Consider the following 27310-nt stretch of genomic DNA (forward strand, 5'->3'; position numbering starts at 1 on the left):
AACAAGGGACAGAAGGGTTACAGGATTCCCAGAACAGGGCGTCTTTGCCCAGGCTGTGAGTGAACGGGGAACAGAGGGAAGTGATATAGCAGAGAGTCCAACTGGAAGGGGACTGTACTCACTCTTTGACCGATGAGGCCTTGCTCTCCAGGGACTCCCAACTGTCCAGGATCACCCTAAAAAGAACGAACCACAGACATGGAGACAAACTGTTTGCTGATGGCAAGTGAGTACGGAGCACTTCCCATTTCACCCCCTCATTTTGACTTTCCCTTTCCTTTTCTCAAACACCTACACTTCAGTCTGCAAGGGGGACCCAAGGGACAAGTGGGCATCAGCAGCCCCTCTGCTAACAGAGCAGTCTCTGCGGCCGGTGTGCACCTCAGAGGCTCTATTGCGATGATACCCAACAGGGCAGAGGATCAAGGAGTGGTGGCTGATGCCTGCAGCTGCAGAGCCAAAGGACGTTCCCTCAGCATTGCCCTTTAGCAGGAAAGGCAGCAATGCCAGTGTGCAGTGCGGCACTGCAACACATACGCAACCAGAGGGAGGAAGACAACAGCAAACAGCTCTTTGAGGCCCAGCATGACCGAAGCAGGCAGAGAAGAACCTGGATCTTGGACGGCACCTGAAACTTGGACGGCACAGAAACAAGTGAGCTGAAGGTGTCTGGAGGTGGCACACAAATGTCCCTTGGCGAAAGGCTGCGAGGTTGTGATTTACTGCCAGGGGTACAACGGCCGGGGGCAGTTATCCTCCGCGTGTGCCTGTCCAAACTAGCTGCTTCGCAAGGAGCGGAGCACAAGAAATGCAGTGACAGTCAGATGGGGAAGAAAGCCTGACCTACCCATACAGCTCGCTCTGCAGCAAATATGCCTGCAAGCAACTGCCCAGAGCAACCCAGCATGTCCCAGCACCTCCCAGCTTAGGGAAAGGAGCCAGCAAGAGACACTCAGTCTCTGACTGCCCAGCACGTTGTACTGACAGCAGGTAAAGGGGTGTTTGAGACTTCTGCACTGCCAGAAATTGCTCTCTCCTTTCTTTGTTCCCTCTGCATTTCACACCGGACTCTGGAGGCTCCGCGACGCCTCCCAGGCGCTGTCAGAGCTGCGCTCGGCTGCAGGCAGCGGTCCTGCTCCGCGAGGCTCAGCAGCAGACGCTGCACCCATCGCTCCTGCTCCCACGGGAGCTGGAGGAGAGCTCTTGCTGGGGGCCCACGGACGCCCGGTGCGAAGCGACGCTGTGCTATGCCCGGGGAAGGCAGCAAAGGCGCCGAGGGGCAGCCAGGAGCACGGGAGCTGAAACACTAGTGCAGTATCAGGACGCCAAAGACACAGTAGCTCCAGTGAAGTGTCAGAAGATTTGCCAGGGAAAACATGGCAAAGGACGGGGGTGGGGGTGGGGAGTGAAGAACAGCAAAGAGGAAATTGCGCTTAATCCCCAAATACAGTCTGTTCAAAGGCTCTCCACACAGGAACGATCCTTCAAACGAAGCGGAGAAGGGGACAGAATAAAATAAAAATCTCTCTGAGCTGCTCAGCACAGGAATCTTATTCAAACAAAGAGATGTTTTTTTTTACAGGCCTTTCCATGTGGACAAGAAGGTGCATTCATGGCTCTGGAGCAAGGCACCTTCCCCCCAACAACCATCAGTGGAGTTCAGTCCCCAGGTAGCCGAGGCTTGGAAACTGTGGCAGGATCTTGTCTGAGGATATTTTTACACTTGGGACCTTCCCGAGACCCTTCTTGTTTCAAACTAGAAGCTGCCAGATCTCTGGGTCTCAAGGACTCCCTTCACTGCTCAGATTTCACACCTGGGAAAGAATCGAGCTTCATTTTCAAAGCCCTTCGCCAGCTCCGGAGGCAGGAGATCCCTGGAACGGTGCTTCTCCCTACACTGACAGCATCCCCCTCTGGCACGGAGATGGGGCTCAGGAATTTGTAACCAAGGGCTTAAAGTTAACCTTTATTTTTATTTTTTAACTTGATCTTTGTTGATTACCCTGTCTGCTTTGGCTGCTGGAGGCTGAACCTGCAAGGTTACCCTCTCCTGGCAGGAACAGAAGTGGCTATTATTTCTCCCTGCTCTGACAGAGAAATTGCACTAAGGGTTTTTTCTTACCTTCATGCCAGGTTCACCTGCAAGGCCAGGTTGTCCCATTGAGCCAGGCGGTCCCTGGAAAAAAAAAAAAAAAGAAGATGGTGAAAAACCCCATTGTAACCAAGTAGAAAGCAAGATCAAAGACATAATTCCTTTAGCAGAGCACTCCTGGGAGAGCAGAGCCCTGGCTGCAATGTAATTACCTCCCTGGAGCTGGCTCAGGGTACGCAGCAGCAAAGAGGTCACAGACCCCTGGTGTCCTGTTCCTGCGATGGCTGCGCTCATCTCTCCTGCCTCCCCTTTCCCCAAGCCTGCTGCAACCTCCTGGCCTCCTCTGCCAAGCCACCTCTCTCTAATTCCTCCCAGTCCCTCTGCTTTCTGAGGTTAGTAACCACGCTGGGGAGCAGCGCCGGCACTAGTTAGGGAAGACGGGAAGAGGTACAGGATTAGATTTGAAAGCCATTCATAAGGGTTCAGCGGGCTGGCTACTACAGTGGGTGACAAAACTGTTCAGCTGTGCTCCTGCTCTCCTCTGACTGTTTCCTAAGACCAACCATTACCCATTACAGTGGGGCAAAGCGCAGCCTCTGTGCCACCCATCTTATCTCTGTTAGGATTAAGAATTAACACGGCTGCAGGGTCTGCACATGCCGTGAATTGCCCATCCTCTGCAGGAATAGCTGCCATAGACGACACAGCTTTGTGCTGAACCTTTGCCCCAGGCATCAGGGAGAGGCAGGGGGCAACGGTGCTGCTAGCTCCAGTACAGCTAAAGGGAGACAGATTAACCTCAATCAACATCCAGCATCCACTTTCTCTGGCTGTACCGACCAGCAAACATCCTAGCACCAAGAACTGGGTTGGGATCAGAAACCCCCCACCCAGGCCTGTCACCAGGCTGTACTTGCTGAATGAAAGCAGCTAGTTGACAAGATAAGGCGGTCCTGTCTATCTGAGCATACACCCTGAAACATCTAGGAGACTTCGTGTCCCCCAGACAGCCACAAATGGGTGCCCAACCTGGAAAATTACGGGCAATAAGGTAGGAAGAGGGAGGATGAGAGAACGACCTTGCAGACCATTTTTAGTATGTGCCCTGCTGCTGCTAGGCTTGCAGCAGCAGGGTCACTTTTATTAAACACCTTTGGTACCACAATAAACTGAGAACTTTAATCTTTGCACATTTTCTACCACCTCCAGGAAAGGATGGGGAATGAGAATCTGTAAAACAAGACCAAAGAGGGGACAGCAAAGCTTGTCTTGACAGGATTTGAGTGGCTTGTTTGCAACTCTCTGCAATTAAGAAGAAAGGAAGCAAGAGCACGCAGTCATGGGAGCACCCGGCTGCCCATGGAATAAAGCCAGTTCCTAGCTTGCTGAAATGGATTCAGGCTGAGGAGGGAGCAGGGTGCGTGCTGGGTTTACCAACAAGCGGTCAAGTCAGGCAATGAGAAAATTCATGCTCCAGTGAAAGCAAAAGATCTTGCTTTGGTTTCTCCAGTGGTGCCAGTGCAGAGAAAGGCTCCTGGAGGAGAGACAGATTTGAATAAAGCTCTGTACTTTCTTGGTTGGCAACATCCAAAGTGCCTTGGTAGCAGCTTTCCAGCTCCCCAGTGTGGTTTACCACGCTGAGAGCTTGCTCCATCCAGTCTAGCAGACATGAGAATGGAAACTTTCGTGACTCATACACTTTGCAGTGGACTGTATTAAAAGGCACCTTCGTTGCTGTTTTCACAACCAAGTGAAACATCACAACTATATAAACAGATGGGGACCTAGGGAAAGGAGCTGCATGAGGAGAACTGGTAGATTTGATCAGAACTGTAAGAGGGTCAAATCAACCTGAGACTGCAGAAGAGTTAGGGGGAACCCATGGAGGCATCTCCCTGCAGTCCATTGAGGCATCATTTGACGACTGCTCCTGCCGTGGGTTATGGTGTGTTTGTGCCATTGCTTCATGGCAACGTCAATTCAAAAAGCATGAGCCAGCAGCAAAGGTGTTTCTCTGAGCCTCCTCCACTGGCCGCAGCAACCTGTGATGGACTGCCACAGCAATCCGAGCTGGCTTACAAAACCGTATCTGATCACAACGGGAGCAGTTAGGAGCGGGAGAGAAAAGACCAGTTTGCAGTCTGAATTGTTGCTGCGTTTGTGCCCCAGCTCTGCACAGTGGTATGGAAATGTGGTGCCTGGCACATCGGGGGCCTGTGACATGCTTGTTAGAGTGTAGTCAGCTTTGAAACGTTTCTCTTGTTAAGGAGACGGGTCTGCCCATCTGCCAGTTGGGTTTCTATGGTCTGCCTTTGATGAAAATGAGGCTCAAATTTCTGATTTCCACTGTTTGCTTTGGAAGCTGACCCATGGGAAATCTTTCCCGTTCGTGCCCCTGCGGTGTGGAAGGATGTGCCCCTGCACACTTACTCGTCCCTCCTATCCTGCCACTCTCAGTGCGAGGGGAGAAGAAATGGGAACAAAGATCAGACCTACCTTATGCCCGATTTCTCCCAAAGGCCCAGGTGGCCCCTGTGGTCCTTGCGGTCCCTGAAAAACAGAAATACAAGACTCTTTTCATACAACTGTTTTTGTTTCTGAAAGGCTATCACTTTTGCGGCCTGTAAGATGGAACACTGCTTCCTCCCTGTCACAGCGGATCTATGCAGTGTGCAGGAGACAGTCAGTGAGATGCAGAGACCAGGAGGCACCTTAACAGGCAAACAACAGCTCAGAAGGCCCTTGATCTTACTAGCTCCATCCTGAAACAACTGCAGCTGGTAACTTAAAAATGTCTGATTTATCCTCTCCCTTCACAGTCCAGGTCAGTCCCCACAGACACAGAAAGCAGATGACCACTTCTTTCTGCTCATATGGTCTTGTTGGTCCTCTCTCAGGTCTGTGTCTTCATCTCCCAGAGCTTTCCCCAAACCTACAGGCTCAGTTCTGACTCCTTCAGCTCTCCCTGCCAGCCAAGTCCTACTCCTCCTGTTACATCTAACACTTTCCCAGACCCAACCTTGCCCTTCTTTCCTTCCTTCCCTTCAGAAATCCAGCCCAGGCTGCATCCTACACTCTCCCTGTTTGATCCATGGCCTCTTTTTGCTTTCCGGGGTCTGATCTTTTCTCTCCTCATGTCTCTTAGGACTCTAGGCAAATCTTTCACATCTCTGACCATGCTGGAGTTGGCAGGGACAGAGAAGCTGGGAGTGGGAATGGAAAGAGGGGGAGAGCCAGAAAGAGAAAAAAAATGAAGTGTCTGTGTGTGGGAGCAGGGGGACAGATGAAGAGAGAGTGATAAGACACTTGCCGGGTCGCCTGGAGCCCCTTTCGCTCCTGGAGGTCCAGAAGGTCCTTGGATACCCTGGAAAAAATTAAACACACCAAGGTCAGCTCCAACCCTGTAGCAAACTTTCATGCCTCTCAGCACGTAACATGCACTGCAAATGCTCCAGTAAGAGGAGCAGAGGGCTGGCCCCATAGCCTGAACTGTGAGACATTGTCCAAGTCTCTCCTGCTGGACCAGGACCCAAAACTTAAGGATCTGAGTGAAACCAAGGTTACAAAAGGAAGCAGAAGCGATGAACACTTACTGGGAAGCCACGTGATCCCGTCTCCCCAGTCTCTCCTATCTTCCCCTGTGAACACAGTTACAGTGATTAGCAGCTGGGAATGTGCTGAGACACCTGTGTCACTTTGGCCAGGAGAAGTTGCAGTTTCCTGGGCATCGTGTGTGTGTGGGTACCCATAGCGGGGTTTGACACCGTGCCAGCTTTGGCAGGCACCAGCTCTCACAGGGGACATACCTGCAGCCCATCCGGCCCCAGTTTGCCGGGCTCCCCTGGACGTCCCTGCAAAGGAAAGAGAGACATGTTGGCAGAAGTATGAACTGTACTGACGATGCTCTTCTGCCCCAGCCTACCTGCTCTTGCACTTGAGGAGGACATGGTCTTTGCATCAAATGTCCCCTCCAGTTCCCTGCAGCTTTGAAAGGGCCAAATACCCAGCATCCTGCCCTGATGAACACCCCAACAAGTGGGGAGTTTGGGGGATGGGCTGTACAACCTAATGTTTTTTCGGCAAACACTGCTTTGGAGGAAGCTGCGAATCTCAAGAGACTCAGCACAGCCTTGCCTGGCAGGGCACAAAATAAGGCAGATTTCCCATCTAAATTGCATTCACAGGGACATGCATGCAGGGAAGAGACGTGGAGTCTGGTGACATTCAGTGGTAGGACAAAGGTCCAGTTCTCCCAGCTACCCATCCCAGAGCCTGCCATGGAGCATGGGTCTGTTCAGGCAGCTATCTGCACCAGGCAACTCCTGCTGTGTGCTTCTTCCCATCCTAATCTAACTGACATGAAGTACATCAGCACAGAGGTGCATTTGGTAGGGTCAGGTTTTACCAGGAGTGTTAAATTGGTATGATTTCTGTGCGAGATTCAGAGAACACAGTTCAGGGCACTTGCTGCCAGCTAAGCTACTCCCTTTCCTGTGGGGGACCCCATTATTTTAGCAGAAGATCACTGATATCTGTGGAGTGCCTCTGTGTTCGGGGGTCTAGATCTCAGCAGCAAAGGCCCTGATGTCTGTGTGGACAGGTTCTGCTCCTGCTGCACAATGGACTTGCTGCTGGTGCCTGGTCCTCGTGGAGCTATTGAGCATCTCCTGTTCCTGAAGGAGGACATGACTGTGATCCTGTCCAGGGTGTTTTACAACATGGCTAAGAGCAGTCTCAGCCAACCCAGCCATCTGCTGGCACTCACCTTGACACCTCGTGACCCTGGCTCGCCTATTGGCCCATCAGGCCCTCTGGCACCCTGGGAAAAGGCAAAAGAGAGGCAAAAATAAGAAGGGAAAGGGGAGGAGAGGGAAGAGTCCCCTGTCAGTGCAAGCAGTAGGGGTGTCTCTTGTACAGTGCAGCCTGGGTTTGGTTGCAGGGAGGGATCCCGGCTTCTCCACTGCAGCCTGATCCCTTCCACCTTCCCAGTGGGCATTAGCTTTCTGGCCGGCTCCCAAACCTCTCGCCCAGTGAAGAGAGTGGTTTGTACAAGGAGATGGGTGATGGGAGCCCTGCTTGGTGACGGCTCCAGCCTCAACTACCTTGGCTGGCCTTACACTCCTGTCCCCTGGGACACTAGGGCTTTACAAGCAGGGGAGGGTGGCTGGGGCTCCAAGAGGTTGAAGTTTGGGTGCCTCTGTTCTACTCCTGTGCTAAGACTTCTCACTGCAGGATTTGTGCACAGAGTATATGGTTCACCTGGAAGCACAGCAGTCACCCTAGCTTTGGCCACCAAAAAGTCCTTTGAGAGCAGTCCTGGTAAAGCCTGGCTGGGCTGTGCACGGCAACTCAGAGCCATGCTTGAAAGAGCACTACTGTGTTTTGTTCTGTTTCATTTCTTAACATTTACCAGCATGCAGCACCAAAGTACCTTTTTATTCCTGTTATACCAACCACCATCCCCAAACCAAAGCCAGAGGAGAAAGGTAGGCCAAGAACAGCCTTCTTTTCAGACCTTAAATGACAACAGTTTTGCTATGCATGGACTCACGGTTCTAGCCCTATTGGTATCCAACTTCCTCCCTAGAAACCCAGCTTTTCCAGCTACCCCTGTCCTTAACCCTTGGCACACCACATTGTCTCATGGTCACAATCAAGGTGATAAAGCTACAAGCTACCCAGAAAGGCACACAACCCTCCACCATACAGCACATTAACAACTGGCCGGGGCCCCAAGCTGCTCCCAGAGAGCCGCACAGATTTCCTGGCAGGCCTTCAGTTATAGTTACCGGCTACTTAAGGAGCTGGCTGCTGTTATGAATCAGACCAGGTGCTCATGCATATGCATGCCAGGGAGGAGGGTGACTGGCTGTGCCACTTTGGCAAGTATGGTCATGCACCAGGCATCTGCACCTGGGTGCGTGCATGTGTCTGACAGGCACGAGAGCCTCGAGAGGTGGACGAGACCAGTGTGGAGCACTTCTGCTAGCTGAGCCGCCAGGAGTCCAGGCGGCAAGTGACTCTGGTCCTGAACAGCTAAAATCGAGCAGTTCATGGCACAGCTCAGGGATCCTCAAGGAAGGGGCGTGCTGGTTCTTCCAGAGGGTGACAGGCGAGGAGAGCCCTGGCCTTGAAGAGTGGGTAACTATGTGTCTTAACTTTCAAACTAATCTCAAAGGAGTTGAACACGGACCCCTCTGCGCTGTTGGAACCCCAGAAAATGGTTTGTGACACTGACAGACAACAAACAGAACCACAGTCAGGAGAAATGAAACAGTAGAAAAAGAGCTGTATATTAAGAGGCTGCATTAGCGCATGGCATGTTCATAATCAGGCCGTGATCTCAGTTGGGACTCTAAGGCGCTACTGCAATATAAATAATAAATAATAACACAGAGCGGTGCTAGAATGTAACGGTAAGAGGAATTCAGAGAGCAGGCCAATGTGGAAATAGAGAAAACAGGAGCCAATGTGCTTAATCAGGATGCGCACTGAGTGCCAAAAGTAATAACAGGGTTAGGGAGCCAGCGCGTTAGAAAAGCAACTCCACTACGACAGGCAAAGAGGGAGACTTACAAAGAAAGGCAGTGTAATAGCAGAAGATGTATAGGAAACACAGCCAAATTATTACAGTAGACAAACACTGTCAATATAAAATAATGCAAAAAACTTCTACTGCGCTCGGCAAATCCCCGTGCCGCTGAGCGTACCAGAGATGAAATAACCAAAAGCCTGTATTGCATGCCAATAAGACACAGCGCTGAAGAATGCTCAGCCTGGTCTCCAAGACAGATGGACAGAGAGGGACTGTGCACCAGACAGGAACGGCACAACCACATAGGGTGTTACACGGATCGACGCTTTGCTACACTAACATAATGGCTGCTCCCACCAGCCTGAAATCCTAAATGCCCCGGCTCATGCCAGCCACTAAACCAGAGAGCAGTAAAGATCAGCAAAGTTTTGTTAATCGACACCTCTATGAACCTCAAAAAACAATGACGTAAAACAGTAGGTCATTTAAAAACTGGGCTGCTGACAGCTTCAACCCAGACAGCTCTGTAAACGAGAGTAGTGGGAGAACCGTGTTCGAAGGAGTTTCAGGAGCCGCCTGCGGCATCTCAGAGACCCAGCAACCGAGTGAAAGCACTACAGAGACCTGCCTGAGCCGGGCATCGGGCTGCCCAAAGCGGAGGGGAGTGTCAGCATGCGTGCGGTGCCAGCACGGCAGGAAGGCACGCTGCCACCGAAAGCCACGGCTGGAAGTGGGCTCAGCGAGCCCTCTGCTCAGCCCTGAGGTAGGATCAGAGCTGCCTCCGTCTCTGCTGATGGACACACGGCTAACCTGCTCTGAAACCAAACCGCAAAGGGCAGACCACCTCCTCCCAGGCAACTCGCGGCATTTTGTTTTGCCTGAAAGCTTTTCATAGCACCTCACCAAAAATCTCCCTGGATGTGACTGAATCCTGCAACTTGTCCTCCCTGCTATGGCCAAGGAAAACAAACTGTTCCCTTCCTCAGCTGTTCGGATATTTGTGCAATTATGTCTTTACTGTCCAAGCTGATGGAGTGACCTGCTCGTCACAAAAAGTGCAGAGGGGAAGGATTCAATAGCTTGGCCCTTGTGTTACAGGAGGAGAGAGCAGGGACGGGAGGGAAGTAGGACATGAAAACGGCTGTGACAACCTGGGCAGAGGTCTCCGCCCCAGGATGGATGCTGCTGGTGAAGCGAAGGAGGACGTGTGTGTGCAAACCCACCAGTGCTGGGAGGGTCTTCTTCCTAGCACATGCACAGAAAGGCATGCGGCAGATTCCCCACAGGGGAAGTTACTGTGTGGAAGCAAACCCTGAAAGAAAAACGGGTCAGTCCAAAGAGTGACTCCGGCTGGACAGTCCCTGGACTCTCTTCCTGGCCTTGGGCGGGCATCACAACCATTTCATAGCAGCAACTACCATATGCGACGACAAGGGCATGCTGAACACGGCCCTGTAATGTGAGGAACCACAACTCTCCTCTAGCACGAGGGCTCGTTAGAGGGGCACATCAGAGCCCAGGTGTGGAAAGGCAAGGCACAGCCCCTCCAGACCCGTCGTGTACCCTGTCTGCCCTGTCCAGCCCCTTTGCCAGCCCTGGCAATGGTGCCAGGTCTCCCTGGACCGGGTGGAGGCAGCAAGGGCGGCGAAGGCCATGGCTCCCCATGGCCCGGCCCAGCAGGCCTGGCTGGGCAGTGTTTGGAGTATCCTCATTTCTTCCAGCAGAGTCCTGTCACCAGCATTGCAGGATCTGCCAGGGCAACCCCACTTCACAGTGGTCACCTGGCTAATCCCATCACAGCACATCTCATCAGCAGTTGACCTAAAGAAGGAGAAAGCGACCCTGCGTTCACCAACGTGCGTTGCAAGCTTCATCTTCCCCAGCCTCCTGGGCCAAAACCCAGAATAAAGCCTTCCCCTAATTCACCCTGACAGGAAAGGCTACATTTAGCCAATTAGTTAAATCTTTTAAACTCTCTGTTACTGACAAAGCCAGTTGGAGACGAGCGAGCGAGGTCCTGGCGGCGCTCCAGGGAGCATCCCATGCCAGCCACTGCGATGCATAGCCTGACGCATCCCTCCTGCGGACCTGGGCTCTTGGCCTTGCTGGCCCGGCTGAGTGCACCTCCCCTGATGACCCCCCTCGGCTCCTTAGGGCTTCCAAACTGACGGACGGGCCAGGCATGCCTGCACGGAGCAGGGGCAAGGGACCGGGGCGAGTACGCAGAGTCCTCTCAGGGACTGCCCCCCTACGGGCACCCACAGCAGAGACCCGTCTGAAGAGGGGGGTAAGGAAGTTGCAGCAAAAAAGCATGGTTTTATCACTGCTGTCAGCATCTCTAGGGAGCCCTGAAACAGAGGAAGCTTTTTTTCAAGTTTATGTTAGTATTTATAAGGCTGTTACGCAGCTCAGGAGAGGTCCCGCTGGGCCAGGGCTGTACAAACAGTGCAAGCTCTGAGAAGCTTTACAATATAAACAGGAATAAAAAGTAGGGTTAAATCAAGATCTGACCTCCCCCGTGCACATGGGCAGCCGAGGCACAGGGAATTACAGGTTTGTGGCTGATGGAGCGTTTGAGAACCTGCTTAACTACTTCACCCAAGTTGGACACGAACACGTAGCTCAAAGGCATTGCTATGTCCATCTCAGAGTAACTTGCCCAAGGTCCCACAAAGAGAGACCCTCAAGGCTGTGCAAAGCCCTGCACCATCACACTCCTGCACTTTTTTAATTCTAGTTTCAGCGCCTTATGTGGGCACATTTCTCTCTGTAATTCCTCCATTAGTCCTCACTGAGCTACACAGTAGAAGGCCAGTGCAAGTCCTTGCAAGTCTCACCTGCAGTCGCGTTCTGCCCCTATAATCATTAGCCTCTTTTAAATGTAGGCTCCAGGAACAGCAGCAAAACAGGTCACATTGCAGCAATATTGGCAAATACACAGCCCTAGACAACGTTACCTCAGAGACCTCCACTACTGCGCAGCGCTATCAGCAATCCTAGACTAAACAAAGTTACGATGCTGGCTAGATGTAAACATCGCCATCTCACAAACACAGGGGAATTCAGCTCCAGGCTACGCAGCTCAGGTTTATTGCTGGTCCCTATAAGTCAGGAGAGACATTCCCTAATGCTAATATAGATAACGTTCCGGCAGAATAGAGCTAAATGCTCCATGAGGTGTTTCCACAAAGCAGTGCTGCATTTTCCCCTGTTGAAACGGACACAGGATACGGAGCTCAAAGGGAGGCAGTAACAACCCCTGAAATACCAGGAGCACAAACACGCAGTCAGTAGCTCCTTTCTAGAAACCCAAAGCCTCCTCCTTACCCCTTGATCCTAATATTGGTATTTCACTATCACAGTCTGGCCAAATAGAAAGCAAGCACTGACTGAAGTGGGGAGATCTCACCGGCTGTAGGCACAGCATGCGAATGGGAAGAGAAAAGACCTTGAATGTCACCTTTGCTGCTGGCTGTGTCCTTGCCCTTTTGGTGTGTCCAACACATGACCTTGTCAAATGGGTTCAGACACTCAATCTGAGGTTTCAGTGTCTGAATTTAAAGTTCTAATATGGGTTTATCTGGAAATTTCTAAAAAGGAATGAGAACATCTTATGGAGATTGCATAGAGACAACCCAAAGGATCCAATACATGGGGCATGGGAAATCAAAGCCATTTCCTTTGCTTAAAGGAGTTTAGGGGATTCTCTCTTCCAATACACTCACCTACCTCAAAGAGCTTAGAGAGCTGTAGCTAACTTTTCCTCAAACGCTTCTAATGCTTTTTCAGCCAACCAGAAAGATCCCTGGGAGCAAAACAATATACCTCCGCTTTTTCTCCATGAACAACTTCTCAATCATCCTGGCATAAGCAACTAATTTCAGGTATGCTTAGATAACACCACTTCAGATTCCTCGCATTTACAAATTGTTGCAGTCAGCGAGGCTGCAAAGCACCACATCTCGTGTCAGACCGGCAGCGGTCCCACACCCAGACAGAACGGCAGATGGCTGGGAGTGCAGATGTGCACACATTATCTCGTCTTGCAGGCTTTATCTGGGCAACAGTTAATGCAAGAGCTTGATGACTGAGCGGCACAGTGGAAGACAGAAATATGCTCAGGGCTTTGAAAAGCTCTGAGTCACCTGAGTCAGTTCACAGCATCCCTTCTACTGAGAGGATAAAATCCCAGGAATATTGACAGCACCTTGACCAGGACAGGGCAGGATTATCAGAAAGATTTCAGGTGGGGCTTTGCGAGGTGCATTGTACAGTCATGGCTCCGGTGGCTATTTAGCCTCCTGTGGGGATTCTCACTCAGTATCTGGGCTGAGCTCATGTCGGGGATGCTGGAGGTCAGGCCTGTTCCTGCTGCGAGGAGCCGATTAATAGAAATGAGCTTTTGAATATACTGTGAACACTCTGCTCTGATGATTCATTGGCAAAGTAGGATTTGTTTTCCCTGGCACTGTCCTGGAGTGTCTGGGAGGTAGCAACTGATGGTGCGAGGAGTCTTCAGTAGGTCACAGACTTGGAGGCTGTCACTGGGAAGACTATTTTGAGCAAAGTGGACTCAGGGAAGCTGTGAAGTAGCAATAGGTTTGGATGAAAGCCAGCCTTTGCGAAGAAAGGCACCCTCATAAAAGCTGCCAAACATCTGGAGGCTCATCACTCCTGCATCTCCCACCGGCTTTGCCTGGGTGCAAGCGCCTTTGGCAATATTGTCCATCAATCACGGTGCTTTCAGTGATGTGCTGCACCTTGCCAGCCTAAGTCAGAGAGTTCTAGAGAACGTAAATGGAGTCATGTTTCCAACCAGAAGCAATCCAAAGCTCTCCCCATGGCCATCTGCCAGCTCTCTTGCTGCCCTCAGGGACAGGGATCTCCCTGCCTTCTCTCCAAGGAAGATCTTTTCAAACACTTTGGTGGGAAATCAGCTTACAGGCTTTCTGCGTGGGGACAGTGTGTTCAGGGAGAGGGAGAAATGGCACAGGAGAAGGCACTGGCAGCATCAGCTGTCTCCAAATTTAAACCTGGATTCAGTTAAACAATTAGGTTTAAACATGTGCATAACTCTCATTAGCTGAACATTAAGCCCATGACTAAGTGCTATGCTGAAGAGGGATGAAGAGAAACAAGCCTGGATTCACATATCCAAATTTCCTGTCCTTAGGAAAGAGGACAGGGGAAAACTGCATTGGTGCACGAAGATTGTTCGGCATCAGTTTGATGGGCTAAACAAAGACATGAGAAGGAACAATAGCCTTGTCATGACTGAAAAGAAAGTTACAATTTTTAAAGGGTTTTCTTCTTAAAATTTATACTTATATCTTGACAACACAAAAGCTATCACATGTTAAACACAGACCCCCAAAAGAATCCATTGTTCTTTACAATCAAAACCATATTTGCTATTTACGTTTTCTTCAAAAGTGAAATTACTTTAATGAAGTATCCACAAACACAGCTCATGGAATCCACAAACATCTGGTGGAGCCTGCATTAATGTTTCCACTCTGAATTGAATTACGTCCCTTTTGTAAACTGGGATAGACAGAATGTTGCAAAGGGTAATGTCTGAAATTACAGTTGGGAGATCATTTCCCCATCCTGAGAAAACCAAGAGCCTGAACAGTAGACAGACTAAGCAAACAAAGAATCCTACATGTCTAGAAAATCTTCTGAGAGTATGAAGAGAGGCAGAAAGAAAACGCAAGAGAGATATAGAAGCAAGAATTCCTCCAAGCAGGAGCTGTGATGGTCCTTACAATACCAGCCTTCCTACACCAGATTTACTGAAGTCTCTAGAACTATAGAGCAAGGATATATATCTACCCTGCTGGGTTTATTAAAAGGATGTCTGTCCGTTTGCCTTGCAAACTCAGTGAGGATTGAATCACTAGGGCTCCCAAAGGCACCGATTGGTGCACCTCTCTTCTAGAACCAAACTCCGCCACGCAACTGTTCAGCAGGGAGTTTGAAAGGCAGGATCAGCAAAGGGCACTGGCAGCTGATCCAGCTGGTCAACGCTAGCCAGCAGAGGCTCACCCCCTTGCTGGTACCAATGTCAAGTCCTTATGTAACCTCTTCACTAGGCACTGGTCCTGTTCCTTCTCCACGTTCTGCACTTCCTAGGGTGACTTCTTGCAGGGCTCTGCAGCCAGCCAGGATAGAGACACCACTCCATTTTCAATTTTGGGGGCTGAGAAGTGTGGGAAGTGTGGGCTTCCTTGGTTCAGGAACGTGTGGGGGAATGACTGGTGCAGGGTCTGCTGCACTCAACACCTGGAGAGGAAATGCCACCCAAGGCCACCGAGCTGAACTTCTCTAACATGTGGTATGTCACCTTGGGGATGGACATTACTGGTGGGAACTGGTGTCCTCCGGGATTGCTCCTGAGGGATCGGCACCTTCTCTCTGGCTCTGGCTACACCCAAAGGCAGGTCCCTGCTGTGCCAGCCAACTTCCTTTCTCAGAAGCTGAATCCACCTTTGCTCTTGGTGTTTTAGCTAGTGTAAAAAGTAATCAGTCCTGACGGTATGAGTGGAGCTGAAAACGGCCCAGTCAGCTGTACTCTCCTTGTGGTTCAGGGGACTGTAGGCCAACGTAGATGTAAGAAGTCGAAGAGGATTTGTGCAAGTGAATCTCACACAACTCAGGAGCCAAATCCCATAGTTGCATGTGGCTGCCTGCCGGAAAGACAGGCTTGGTGCCAGGGGACACAGCTGGCATCCCATGCTGGCAGCTGGGAGAAGGCAACGCTGGGACTCCGGCTCTGTCACTGCATACATTAAAAACACTGGCAGAAGTATCTGATATTCTCCAAGGACCCACCTCTCTGAGGGCCCACACAGTCGGCAGCCTGGGATTCATTCAGAAGGCATTTCCCATTCAGCTCTGTGCTGTAGTTTTACCTTGAGATATTTTCCCAGTTCATTCAAAGCCTCCTGTGAAAGAGCATTTCCAGTTTCTCATCCATCATGCTCACGGATATCCCAAACTGCTTAATTAATTGCTGCTGTGTAACACAAAGAAATCAACTCCCCAAGTGACCTTCAGAGAGCGGAGCTGGGGAGTGACAGCCATGGGCGGGCCTTCCCACCAAGGGGAACAGTAAGGAAGCTCTTTTTTCCCAGCCATGAGTTAAAAGCTGGACCCTGATATGCATCTGCCAGGCTTGGATGTTTTTGGTGTCCTTCTAGCTGTGCTCTGAAAGCCTAAAACAGTTCCAGGGTACATAACTCTGTGGTTATAAAGCTTTCTAGTTGGTTATTCCATTTCCTTTCGCCTGGTCCCAGCTATTTGAAGAAAGTATTAGCTTTAGTATAGGGAAACATATGCAATCCTTGGTTGCCAAATTCCCCAAGCAGGAGTTGTGGTAGAAATGTAGACTGGGGGTAGGTAAAATGTATAGTTTACTCCAGCCCACATCTTTGAAAATGAAACATGGAAATAAATCTCATAAGATCCTTGGAGGGAGAAACGCAAAATATGTTGTCGTTGAGGCCTTCAGCTGAACCCACGTGCACTCGCTATTACTGCTTTTTAAACCAGCTGTGCAAGGGGAAACAACGCAAAGCAGAGATGCTCTTGCAGTAAATGTCCTGTTGAAGGAGGAGGAAGATCAAGGAGCTCAGTAGGACATGGTTTGGATATCACAGTCAGGAAAGCAAGCAGCTTTAGCAAGTCTAGTGGTAATTCTAACATCAGCTGTCACTCAAACAGAGCAGGAAGAACTGCACATTAACTGACACAGGGTGCCTGTGAAATATCATGTACTTGTAGTGCTGTAAGCGATGCTAGCTAGTATCGTGAGTCAGTGCCAGGCTAGGAGCCTGTTGTCTCAAGGCAGAACAAGGATTCACACATACTTTAGCAGTGTGGTACTGTTCAAACCTAGAGATAAAATCAGGGCCTTGTGTTACTGGCTGGACAAACACATGGGAGGACACAGGACATGCTGTAATCCGCTCCATCCAATACACAAAAACACACCTTTCCCACAAGCCTGCAGAACTTTGCCAAAAGGTACACATCCAACGAGACAGAAATGGGAGACGTGGAAAGAGTAGGCTGTCCAGCACCTTGTCAGCTCCATTTCTGACTGCTTCATCTCTTAATTCCGTTTCCTGCTTTAACCGCCTCCAGTTAAATCACAACACTTCAACATCTCAGCTGCTCTCTGTCCCTTTGCAACAAAGGCACCTTTTCTAATCTTCTACTTGCACCCCTTCCCCAGCTTAGATCCACCATCATCAGACTAAATCTTCACCATCCTCACCAGAAGTGTCCATAATGCCTGTTTGACGCTGCAGCTGGTTGGAAAACACAAGCTGGATATCCTCCCCAGAAACGCTATGCTTGGACACTGCTCTCTGCCCATGCACATGACTTGCATTCATGTTCCTGGTAAGACTTGCTTCAAATAGTGCAGCTGTCCTACGCAGCAGAAATCTGGCTGTGTAGGTGGTGCGCCCATCGTGCCCACCTTCACACTCGGGAACTACTCCACCAAACTGCTCTTCAGTTGGCTGAAAGAAGAGAGGGGTAAGGGCTCATAGAAAGTGCTTACCCTGCGGCCTTTCATCCCTCTTATCCCTGGTGCACCGCGGACTCCTGCCGGACCCTGGAAGGGGGAAAGGAAACAAACTGAAAATGCACAAGGTGGAAAGCAGCAGCCATCGGCAAGACCCCATGTCACCACGTGGCCTGCAGGAGCCTCGGACGCAGACCTGTGACCAGCAGGCTGGCCCCACTGAACTTTGCCAAAGACATCACCATATTTGCTTGCCTGTAACTGGTCTTTTTTGGACTCACTGATTGTCTTTGGATTATCAACATTCGGGCCAAGGACCCTGGCTGAGATTTGTATGCTTAAGTATCTGCAGCCTGTTGTCTGTGTAAGTGGCAAGATTTGAAGAGAAGTTAAACATCAAAAAAATCCCTCTGAAGCTATTAAAAGCAGCTGTTGTTCGGTATCTGTACAAAAATAATAATAACCAGGATCTGTTTTTCAGTTGTCCAAATACAAAATCAGACACCTCACCTTAGGTATTCAAGTCTAAGCTTTTCAGCCAAACACTGATTTTATTTGCAAGTAAGTGTTGTACTGTTAGTGCTGTATAAATATTCATACTGGCAGACAGATGCTAATTTCATCTAGCCTGTCAGTGTTGAGAATTGTTCCTGTTCTTCTCATACGTACACAGAGGTTTCGGGTTTTCTTTTATCCAGGACTTGTACACACTTGATTTATTAACATTCAAACAGGAAATTCAAAAGAAAATTAAATGACCTTTCTCCTGTTACCATATTTCTGAGTTTCAAAAATTAAAGGAGGCATTCAATTAACAGGATTTCTTTCTATATTATAACTTTAAAAACTGTATCTAAAGTTGGTGCCTTCCTGCTGTCAGAAAAAAAAACTCAGAATGACACATTCCATTCTTACTCTCAAAAATTCCACATTGAGATTTGCTATTTATATATTAATATCTTTTGCCAACTGACAGCCCTGCAAATTCCACCAAGGATTGGAATAAAATTGAACTGTGATCTTCCTACTGCTTGTATTACTGCCACTAATAAGGATTTTGCTTTTGGAACTGAGCTATCATTCTGCATGGCATGTAAGTCCCAAATACAAATGCTTAGCTGTTAGCACTCAAGATGGAAAAGAATCTAGTTAGTTGTACTGTAGCTATATTTGTAATTGTAGTAAATCTCAGTTTTGCTGGTGAGGTCAGCAGTGACTGGCACAGACAAGGAGCAGATGTGTCAGATGCATATTTTATAGGGATTTTTATGATAAACACATACTGAAGTGAAATACTCTGTTGGTATTTGGAATATTCTACTGGAAGTCTCTGCCTATCCCAAATAGTTTAGGAAAAAACATGCATATAAACATTCACTGTGATGGCAAAATTTGGGGGGAAGCAACCAGATCCCATGCTTGGAGTTTCAAGGACAAGCCACACTGAGCTGAAATGGAGCTCAGAGTTTTCTACCATTTACTGTACCTTTGCTTCCCATTCCCAGCCACCCTTTATTGAATTAACCAGCCATCAGAGCTGCTGAGGCTCACTGGATTGCTTCATCCCCTAAAGATTTTTGCAGCTGAATATAAACAACAACAGCATGCCACAGGTCTGGCTTAAGAAGCAAATGAGGAAGGGTTGTTTGCTGGAGAAATAGGCAGAAACAGCTGGAGTTAATAAGAGTGGGGATTTAATATTAGGGGATTATTTGATTTACTGGCCTTGCTGGGAAGTTTGACTTACTGAATTATGACTTTTTAAAATATGCTCTTGGAGGAAACGTTTTGCTTGGATGAACCTGCTGGTTATTTTCTTGCAGGAGAACAGGGCATTGAAGGAAGCTGAAGGACCTGGGGGCTCCCAGAGCTCTGCAGAGAGGTTTCAGCATCTCTGGTCAGAGCTGATGTCTTCACTCAGGCTGTTATCATCATGCCCCAGCGAAGCAGGACAAAATTCAACCTTAACTAAAAGTACTAGTTAGTGGTACACTAGCTAGTGTTTCAGGAACTGGGAACTCTTTCTACAGGGCTAGTGCAGAACCTGCCTTGGCTAAGAGATGCACTCATGTCCTCTCCAGCACCCCACAGGCACGGAGTAAGCAGGGCACCCACCTAATGCTCTGGACATCCCAAGTCATACAGCAGCTGATGGGCTAGGAAAGTTGCTAAATAGGGACATCTAGAGATATCCATCCCCCTCCTAATTTTCCTGTCAACAGCGAGTACAAGCACTGCTATAAGAGGCCAGACAGCAGCTTACTGCTGGGGGCTGCAGGCAGCATCATGACCCCGTTATTGCAAGGGGGGCTGCTGAACGGCTGCTCCGCCAGCGCAGCGTCGCTGCTGCCCAGGTCACCCTTAGGTGCTGCTTGACCTCAGACCCTTCCCCTCACCTCTGTAGACCTGCAGCCACAAAACCTCTAGCCAGCCAGCAGCTGGCTGCAGCCGGCAGGGACAGTGCCCAGAGCTCCCCGCAGTGGGCAGAGCTGCCACTAATCCAGAGGCTGAACCCTTGGCACTGCCCAGGCATTTCACTACAGTGATCTTCCTCCCAATTAACCACATTGTGAGAATTCACACAGTGAGCGAAATCCATTCCTTGTACTCCCCCCAGAGCTGCCTTTCTACTAGCGCCAGCAAGCGACACGCACTGCCTTCACGCAGTGGCATTTGTGCTGCTGGAGAGCCAGAGTACCATCTAAACAAGGGCTGTGAGAATCTGGAGCCAGACTAAGATCTACCTCCGCACCAATTGCATGCTCCAGCCACAGCTGCACATTTCGCAGATGAGCACTTCCAGATGGAGGGCACGTTGGGGCAGCTGCTCCGCTGCCCTCTCTCGTTTTAGCATGGGGCTCTGAAAAGGCACGAAGCAGTCGCTGCACGATGCAGTCACAGCACGATGCAGTCGCTGCACTGCATCATGTGGTCACTGCGCCACCTGATGTGGCCATGGTTCTGCCAGCAACTCCCAGCAGAAAGAGCAGAAAGGACCTTGCAGTAGCACCTTGAGCTAGAGAGCTTGTGTTCTGCTGAAAGAGAAAGGCTGGATCGTGAGTTTTGGACCACACCATTAGGGAAATGGCCTACAAAGGTTCAGATTAAACGTTCCTTTTTTTCCTTTTAAGCATCTCCTTCCACATTGCTCCCCCTCAACCCACTGCCCCATTCCTTCCTCAGTATCTCTTTGTTCATAAACTGTCCTTCAAACTCAAAGCAGCTGAGACACAGTTGCTCGACTCAGACCTTGAAGGCCCAGGACACAGAATGCTGATTTTGGTGTGTGGTATTACAAGGCGATTATAATCTTTACTTACTATTGGTCCAGGGATTCCAGGAAAACCCACTCCTCCTGGTGCTCCAGGGTGCCCCTAAAAGGGAAGAACAACATGCCTGGTGTGAATTCCTTGGATCTGCTCAATCCTCCTTCCTCCAACTGGGAAGGCAGAAAAACGGCACCATTGGTTGCTTGAAAGGTCAGGCATGCCTGTTATTTGCCAGGGTAAAAGAGCTCCGGGGCAGATGGTGAAGGCCAGAGTGTCCAAAGCCCAGCTTTAACTCTGCTAGCAATATAAACAGATGGATTTTCTGAACAGCCGAGGACAGCATGGGCCGAAATGTGAAAATCTGTCTTTGGGTCTTGCACTATGGCACACAGGGAGTGAGCTGACAGGGAGTGAGGTGCCCTCTGTTAAACTCTAGCAGGCGTCCTCAAACGGCAGTGCCCATAGCACAGCAAAGTGGTATGGCAGTGCTGCCGAAGCAACTCAGCGTCTCCAGTTGGCATTGGTAGTGTGTTGGGATGTGAGCAAGGGAGGTCTGGAAATCCCTGCTCCAGGAGCCTGTCTTTTCAGTAGCCAGGACGCTCGGAAACGGGCGATCCTTCAGGTGCTGTAGCTTGTAGTTCCTAGTTATTGCTGTTTGACACAACAGGTCCTCGGCTGATGAAGGTGTGCAGCACACAACAAAAAAACAATGTTTCTCTGAAGAAAATACTGCTGTGTGATGGGGAGAGGTTATACCTCAATATCCAGTCAGTCAAATAAGCCCCCCTACCCCTGCAGAGACAGGAAGAATTTGCAGCTATTCTCATTTAACCCAAAGACCAGGAGGAGCTGTACCCTTTGTGGGGACAGAGAGAGGGGCAGGGCCTGGTCCGGCAGGCAGCAGCAAGAGCGAGAGAATGCAGACTTACTCCTTACCATCGACCCCTTGACTCCTGGAGGGCCTGGGGGTCCCACTGAGCCACGGTCACCCTGGGAAGGACAAAGGTGCACAGAGAAGAGCAGATAATTTTGTCAACAAGCACTCTGAGCTGGCAGCAACAGGGATCTAGAGCAACGAAACGACTAACAGATCTACACATTGCAGTCTATGCCATCAGATATCTACCAAAAAAGCTTCCAATAAAAAATAATCACCCTATTTCAAGTATCTATCTCATCAGAGTAGTTAAAGAATGACAGCAAGAATTAGCTAATTCTCTGTATCCCAAAAGACAGGGCTTTACTATCGCCATCAAACCATTGTGGAGCAAGAAACAAGCAATTCATTCAAAGCCACCTTCTACTCAAGACAGTGCTGCGACCGGATCCCAGGAGACCTCCATCCCTTCCACCCAAGGCGCTGCATGCCTCTACGTTCGCAGTCCCGTAATCCCTGCGTGCTCTAATGCTTTCAGAGATCTGGATTTGAAAGCTGCATCATGAGGAACCTGCTAAGAACAGGAATCAGATCGGGGAACGCAGAGAAGCTGCCTGGAATAGACGGCCAATGCTTTCAGGAGACAGCGTTTTGGGACAGGGACTGCCTGTCCTACAGTTCACATGGAGACCACAGTGCAAACAACCATGATATGGAGGCCTGTGTTTCTGGGGGGTCCAGAGCTGGATACCTCCATGACCCAGCTCCCACCCTCAGATACCAGCCCTTTTAAAAAAGCCACCATTTGGCATCCCAAAATTAATGTACAAAAAATCACTTATTAATTCTGAAAAGTCTTTCCTTTTCCCCCATGTACAGAACATCTCACTTCCTCTCAGTACATCCATGGCTCTCTGGATCAGCCAAGAGCCGGAGGTGAAGTGTAAGCCTCGGGGAGTACTGCTATGGCCTGCTGACGCAAGGGTGAGTTGCAGGCACAGCTCTAGCAATGGGTTGTCAACTACTCCTTTTTGGAGAGGATGGCAATTCCCACCGCCACTGCCTCTACTCTCTCCTGCATCCCCAGTAATGCACTGGGAATTAGGTGTGTTACATTTGTGTGCTCGGGGGGATGAGGAAGGAGGAATTAGCAAATGGTGCCAAGTAGTTTACGCCCAAAATCTGACCTACCTTCCAACGGCTACAGTGTAAGGAGGGAATATTCTCTGGACTTTAAGCATCTTATTAAAAACAAACCCCAGAGTGTGCATTGTCACCAGTTGGCCCTTGTAAATCAATGAAGATTTTTTTTTTTCCTGAATGCATGGATTTTATTAAGTATTAGCTGTATTGTTCTCTTTGATCATTTTTGGATTCTGCTGGCTTCAGCCTTAAGTTTTGCAGCTCTCTAGATGAAGATTGCTGACTCAGCTACGCCTAATGAAAGCATATTTCCCACTTCATTTAGCTCACAGCAACATAGTAAGCTGTAGGATGCCACGCCAACTGGAGGCTTGGTTGAAGTTTTGATTTGATGATAGTTATTTTTGTCATCTGTAAGTTTGTTTTGGTAGAGAAGTCTGATAGAAATCACAGCTGTGCTGAGGATCTCCTAGCATAGATTTTCAGAGGACAGCCTGAGTTTGCCATGATACTGAAGTAACATGGCCACGTTACAGAGTTGATCTGCAACATGAGGATGGTTTTTGTGGTGAAGGCATTGGCATGGAAGTCATAGGGTCAGATGTGGATTCACTGGGGCAGGAAGAGGGTTTTCCCGTGCCTCCTGCATGGCAGATCCTCATCCCCCCTTTCAGTTCAGGCCTGCAGCTGCCATTGAGCCCTAGAGACAACTCAGTCAGGCACTGATTTTCTGTGTAACCACTTTGGACACATCACAGATTCTTTAATCCTCTGTTAGCCTTCTCTAAAATGGAGCCCACATCATGTAGTTCCTTTTACTTCTTCTGTGCCTTGACAGTTCAGACTGCGCCTGCTTCTGACACTGCCTCAACACAGAGAACAGCTCCTGCAAAGGGCCTGCCCAAGTCTGCTGCTGACAAAAAATAAAACGCCTTTGCCGTGAACACAGTGCAACTGTCACAGAGTCTTGACATCGCTACCCAGAGGACAGGGCTTGAAGTAATAAGAGAGAGAAAGAACCGATGCGCAGAACACATCATCTTATGCTTTCTACTATCTCTACGGCTGGACTGTGAATAATTAAACCACCAATGAAAACCAGCACTCTGAAACTGAAATATAACCAACGATATAGATGATTTGTCTTTAGAAGCTACCCCCAAATAAAATTTTATACTCCAGTAGAAAAGGAATTAACAGTCATTTACTTTTTATGGAAAATAAAGTCATTTTTCTCCCTGAAGGAAGCATGTATCTAGACTGTACACAAGAGGGCACCAGCCCTTAATAGCATGCCCAGTGCAACCCCAAGGGCATGCGGACAGGAAGGTCCTTGTCAGATAAAGAGGGAAGAATTTGGACCAGCCTGTGCTCGTTTACACGGCTGCCTTCTCCTACTTTCTCTGCACTTGAGAATTTGCTAAGCACTCCCGGTCAGTGCAGGCTCAGCCCCGTGCTCTGCAACCCCTCGGCAACTCAATGTGGGCCTGGGAACACATCTCGGAGCAAATCTGTCCGCAACCTAAACTCCAGGGACTCCTCCCTTGACCAGGAATTCAGGGCACATGGGGTCCTTCATTCCCAGCATTGGGGGATGGATAAAAAAATGGGAGGGACTGTTAAATACAAGCTTTCCGGAAGATTATGAATGAATGAAACTTAAATAATTTACATTTTTGGAGAATATCTGACAGCATCTCCTTGGAGGATGAGCGCATGCTAATTCCTAAATGTGAAGTGGATCATTTTTGACTGGCCCAAGACTAGCTCAGACCCCCTAGAAGCGCTATGTTCCCAGCTGGGTGTTGCACTGACATGACAATTTAAATCTCTTCAATATTCCCCCCGCCCCAGTCTCGTCCATCCTGCAAAAGTTACAACAACGAATTTGCTGCAAGTAATCTTACCTTTTCTCCCACTATTCCAGACTCCCCTACTGGACCAATGAAACCCATTAGACCCTAAGGAAACAAAAGCACAATTAATTTTCTGTTTTATTTGCTGAGAGAGCAAACAGTTTCTTTGGGCTACCTTGCTGGCTGAAACAGCACAGCATCCCTCGTATACTGCTCAGTAATAATTCCTACTGGCTACCAGAGCGGACAGAGTTGCTCCCGGCCATGGGAACGTCTAACTCCACAGCTGGTTCTACTTTAGGAGCCAGCTGGAACAGCAGCACTAGGATCTGCAAGAGCCACAACACGTAATATAGGGGATGAGTTAACCACATTTCGTAGAAATGCCCAGTCCATAGCATGGCTTTGTTTTGCAAGTATTTCCTAAAATGTCAGTGCAGCTTCCCGGAGATCATCGATAGCGGGAGCTCCTGCGTTGCACAGATGCTGGTAGTTATCACCATTTTAACTGCCGCGTTGGCTAGATTTCTTCTGGTTTAATCTGAACCACTTTTGCCCTGGGTAGTGTCATGTTGTTGGGATGTTAGTAGGGAATAAAGGTCTGAGGGCACAGCCAGAGAGGGGCCAGCAGGGCAGCAAATCTGCCACACTGCTCAGAAACCATCTTGGACCCCTAAGCCCTAGTCCCAGCAAGGGTCACTGGTAGATATATATCTATATTTAAATCCTCCAATTAATCTGTAACTAAAGGGATTTATCTCCTGTTGAAACACTTCATAACCTGCCCATAGTTGGCATGGGTGGTGTCAATTTAAGCCATGCTCTGGCTTGTTTGATTTTAGGTAACAGCCTTACTGCTGCTGGGAGGTGGTTGCTGAGCAAATCAAAGGAGATGGGAAATGGATTTTCAACTTTATTCCCAACAGTTTTAACATCATCCCACCCATCTTCATTCTTAAATCATTTGAAACCTTCATGATAAATTGAAGTTTCCTCTCTACCAATGCACCTCACGTATTCACTTCAAAATCAAGGAGGTTTTCAAATGAAACACTCTCTCAAGAAAATATTCAGCACACACAACTACAGCAGGGCAAAAAGCTACACAAGCAAGCCAACCTTCTGGAGGGTGGTGTCAAAGAAGGGAGAGTTTTTCACCCTGCAATCCCCCTTCCTGGGGAACAGCAAGAGAAGGAGCAAAGGTTTCCTCTCTATATTCCTGCTTTATTTCTTTCTCCTTTCCTGGCTGCTCTGAGACATGCCTGCTGTTCATAGAGCAGCTATCTGCAATCTCTGCATCGCTGTGGTTCAGATTCCATCTGTGCTTTGAGAGAGTGTTAAAGATACCACGGAGCTACAGAGGAGAATACAGCCATGACTGCAGCCTGCTTACAGGTTACGCAGCTTCCACAGCCGCCAAAAGCAACTGTCTCCATGAAGTCGCATGCAAAATGGGAAGTTTTGCCATCTAATAACCAGCTCCATTGCTATTCCCACGTGTGAGGCTCAGTAGATCCTGTTCAGAAAACATAAGATTCACCATGGGTCACTCTCTAGTGACTTTTACAGGGAATAACTCCTGAGGACAACTCCAAATGCCAAGAGACTTCATGCATTAACCTTCCTCACATGGTACAATTAAATACTATCCTTTAATGTCACTGCAAACAGGAGCTCCTCACTGGGGCATGCAGATGGGCTCAATGAAAGCACGCCTCACTTGGATGCCCCTACCTCTCTCAAGGAGAAGCCACATGCACACTCTCCACTCTGAGAGAGCCACTGTCATGCTCTGGCACAGAGGCAACATCTGAGCAAAAAAGTGCTTGGAAATAACCTATGCAGAAGGCAAAGAGCTCAGGGGATATCTTGCAGCCTGGAGTTAGATGCTCATGTTAGAAATTCTTCTAGAGATGGTCTAGAAAAGCAGCATGCCACTGTGACATGATGGAAAACTGGATTAACCACAGAAAGACAGCTACTACCAGAAAAGCTCTCCTCTCCAGTCAGGAGCTGGATGCTACCAAGCCTTCTGACACCTGCACTGCAATGGTCTTTGCTGCGCCCAAAGCTGAAGCACTGCCAGTACACAAGTATTTCACCGAGATCAGGAAACACGGACAACACGTGTGAGAGCAAAGCAGTGCTCATCTCTAGCAGATTACCCAATGCAGGAACAGAATGGAGAAGAGGCAAATTTACAACATCTGCATATGCAAGTTTGCCACTGGGTGGCATTGCTGAAGGCTGCTGAATCAATTATCTTTTCAATTAGGCACAAGTGCAGATACATAGCTGATAACTGTTTCCAGTTACTGCAAATTTCCAGTAGCCCAGGGCTGCAACGAAGGCAAACATTAAGGCAGAGGAAAGAATGGCAAAGCAATGAGATGAAACTCTCTTTAAGATGTTTCTGGTTTACCTTAGGTCAGTCTACTATAAAAGGACAGAGATCCCCACTCTTGCAGCAAATGTGTGCACACTTACCACTCAAAACAACAGTGCTTCAAAAATGCTTCAGAGAGGTTAGAGGTGCAGCATTTCCTACCCAAACTCAGGCTTAAAGGCAGCGGACTTTGGATATGCTGTCCTCAGCAGCATCAGCTCCCACCCTATAAAGTCTCTAAGGAATCCGGGTCATGAAATGAAGTACACTGGTTGTGTTTCCTGACCAACCTGGTGGTGCTCTGCAGATGGTCTGCTGCACCCTGATTACAGCACGCCAAGCAGAACACAAACCGAGCACCCTCCTGAGACCCTGCTCTCCGTCACAGATGTGCCATTCGTTATCACAGCTTGTGCAGAAAGCTGCCGGTGCTGCCAACACAAGCAGGGTAAAGGCAAACACTGCACCTGCTGCGCTGGTAAACGGCAGGACAGAGGGGGAGCAAAGCCAAAACTTCCGGCCTGGTTTTCACTCCAGAAATAGGAGACAATTCTGTCTGTGGCGGTACATCATGTATCCAGTTCAAGGGAAGACTTCACTTCTCCTTGTGTACCTA

The 27310-nt window shown here is 49.1% G+C and overlaps 1 protein-coding gene across 1 annotated transcript in view; it reads right to left on the minus strand.

Moving 5' to 3' along the window:
- The window catches only part of COL27A1 (collagen type XXVII alpha 1 chain), a 154331-nt gene that overhangs the window by 43233 nt on the left and 83788 nt on the right, over positions 1-27310 (minus strand). The window contains exons 24-34 of the mRNA XM_067309369.1: positions 24360-24413; positions 21369-21422; positions 20484-20537; positions 17200-17253; positions 6858-6911; positions 5899-5943; positions 5686-5730; positions 5403-5456; positions 4589-4642; positions 2123-2176; positions 123-176 (exon numbers count right to left, since the gene is read on the minus strand). Of these exons, the coding sequence (XP_067165470.1) occupies positions 123-176; positions 2123-2176; positions 4589-4642; positions 5403-5456; positions 5686-5730; positions 5899-5943; positions 6858-6911; positions 17200-17253; positions 20484-20537; positions 21369-21422; positions 24360-24413 (576 nt within the window). The remainder of the gene's footprint in view (positions 1-122; positions 177-2122; positions 2177-4588; positions 4643-5402; positions 5457-5685; positions 5731-5898; positions 5944-6857; positions 6912-17199; positions 17254-20483; positions 20538-21368; positions 21423-24359; positions 24414-27310) is intronic.

The sequence above is a fragment of the Apteryx mantelli genome, chromosome 21 (assembly GCF_036417845.1).
Source record: "Apteryx mantelli isolate bAptMan1 chromosome 21, bAptMan1.hap1, whole genome shotgun sequence".
Taxonomy (NCBI): domain Eukaryota; kingdom Metazoa; phylum Chordata; class Aves; order Apterygiformes; family Apterygidae; genus Apteryx; species Apteryx mantelli.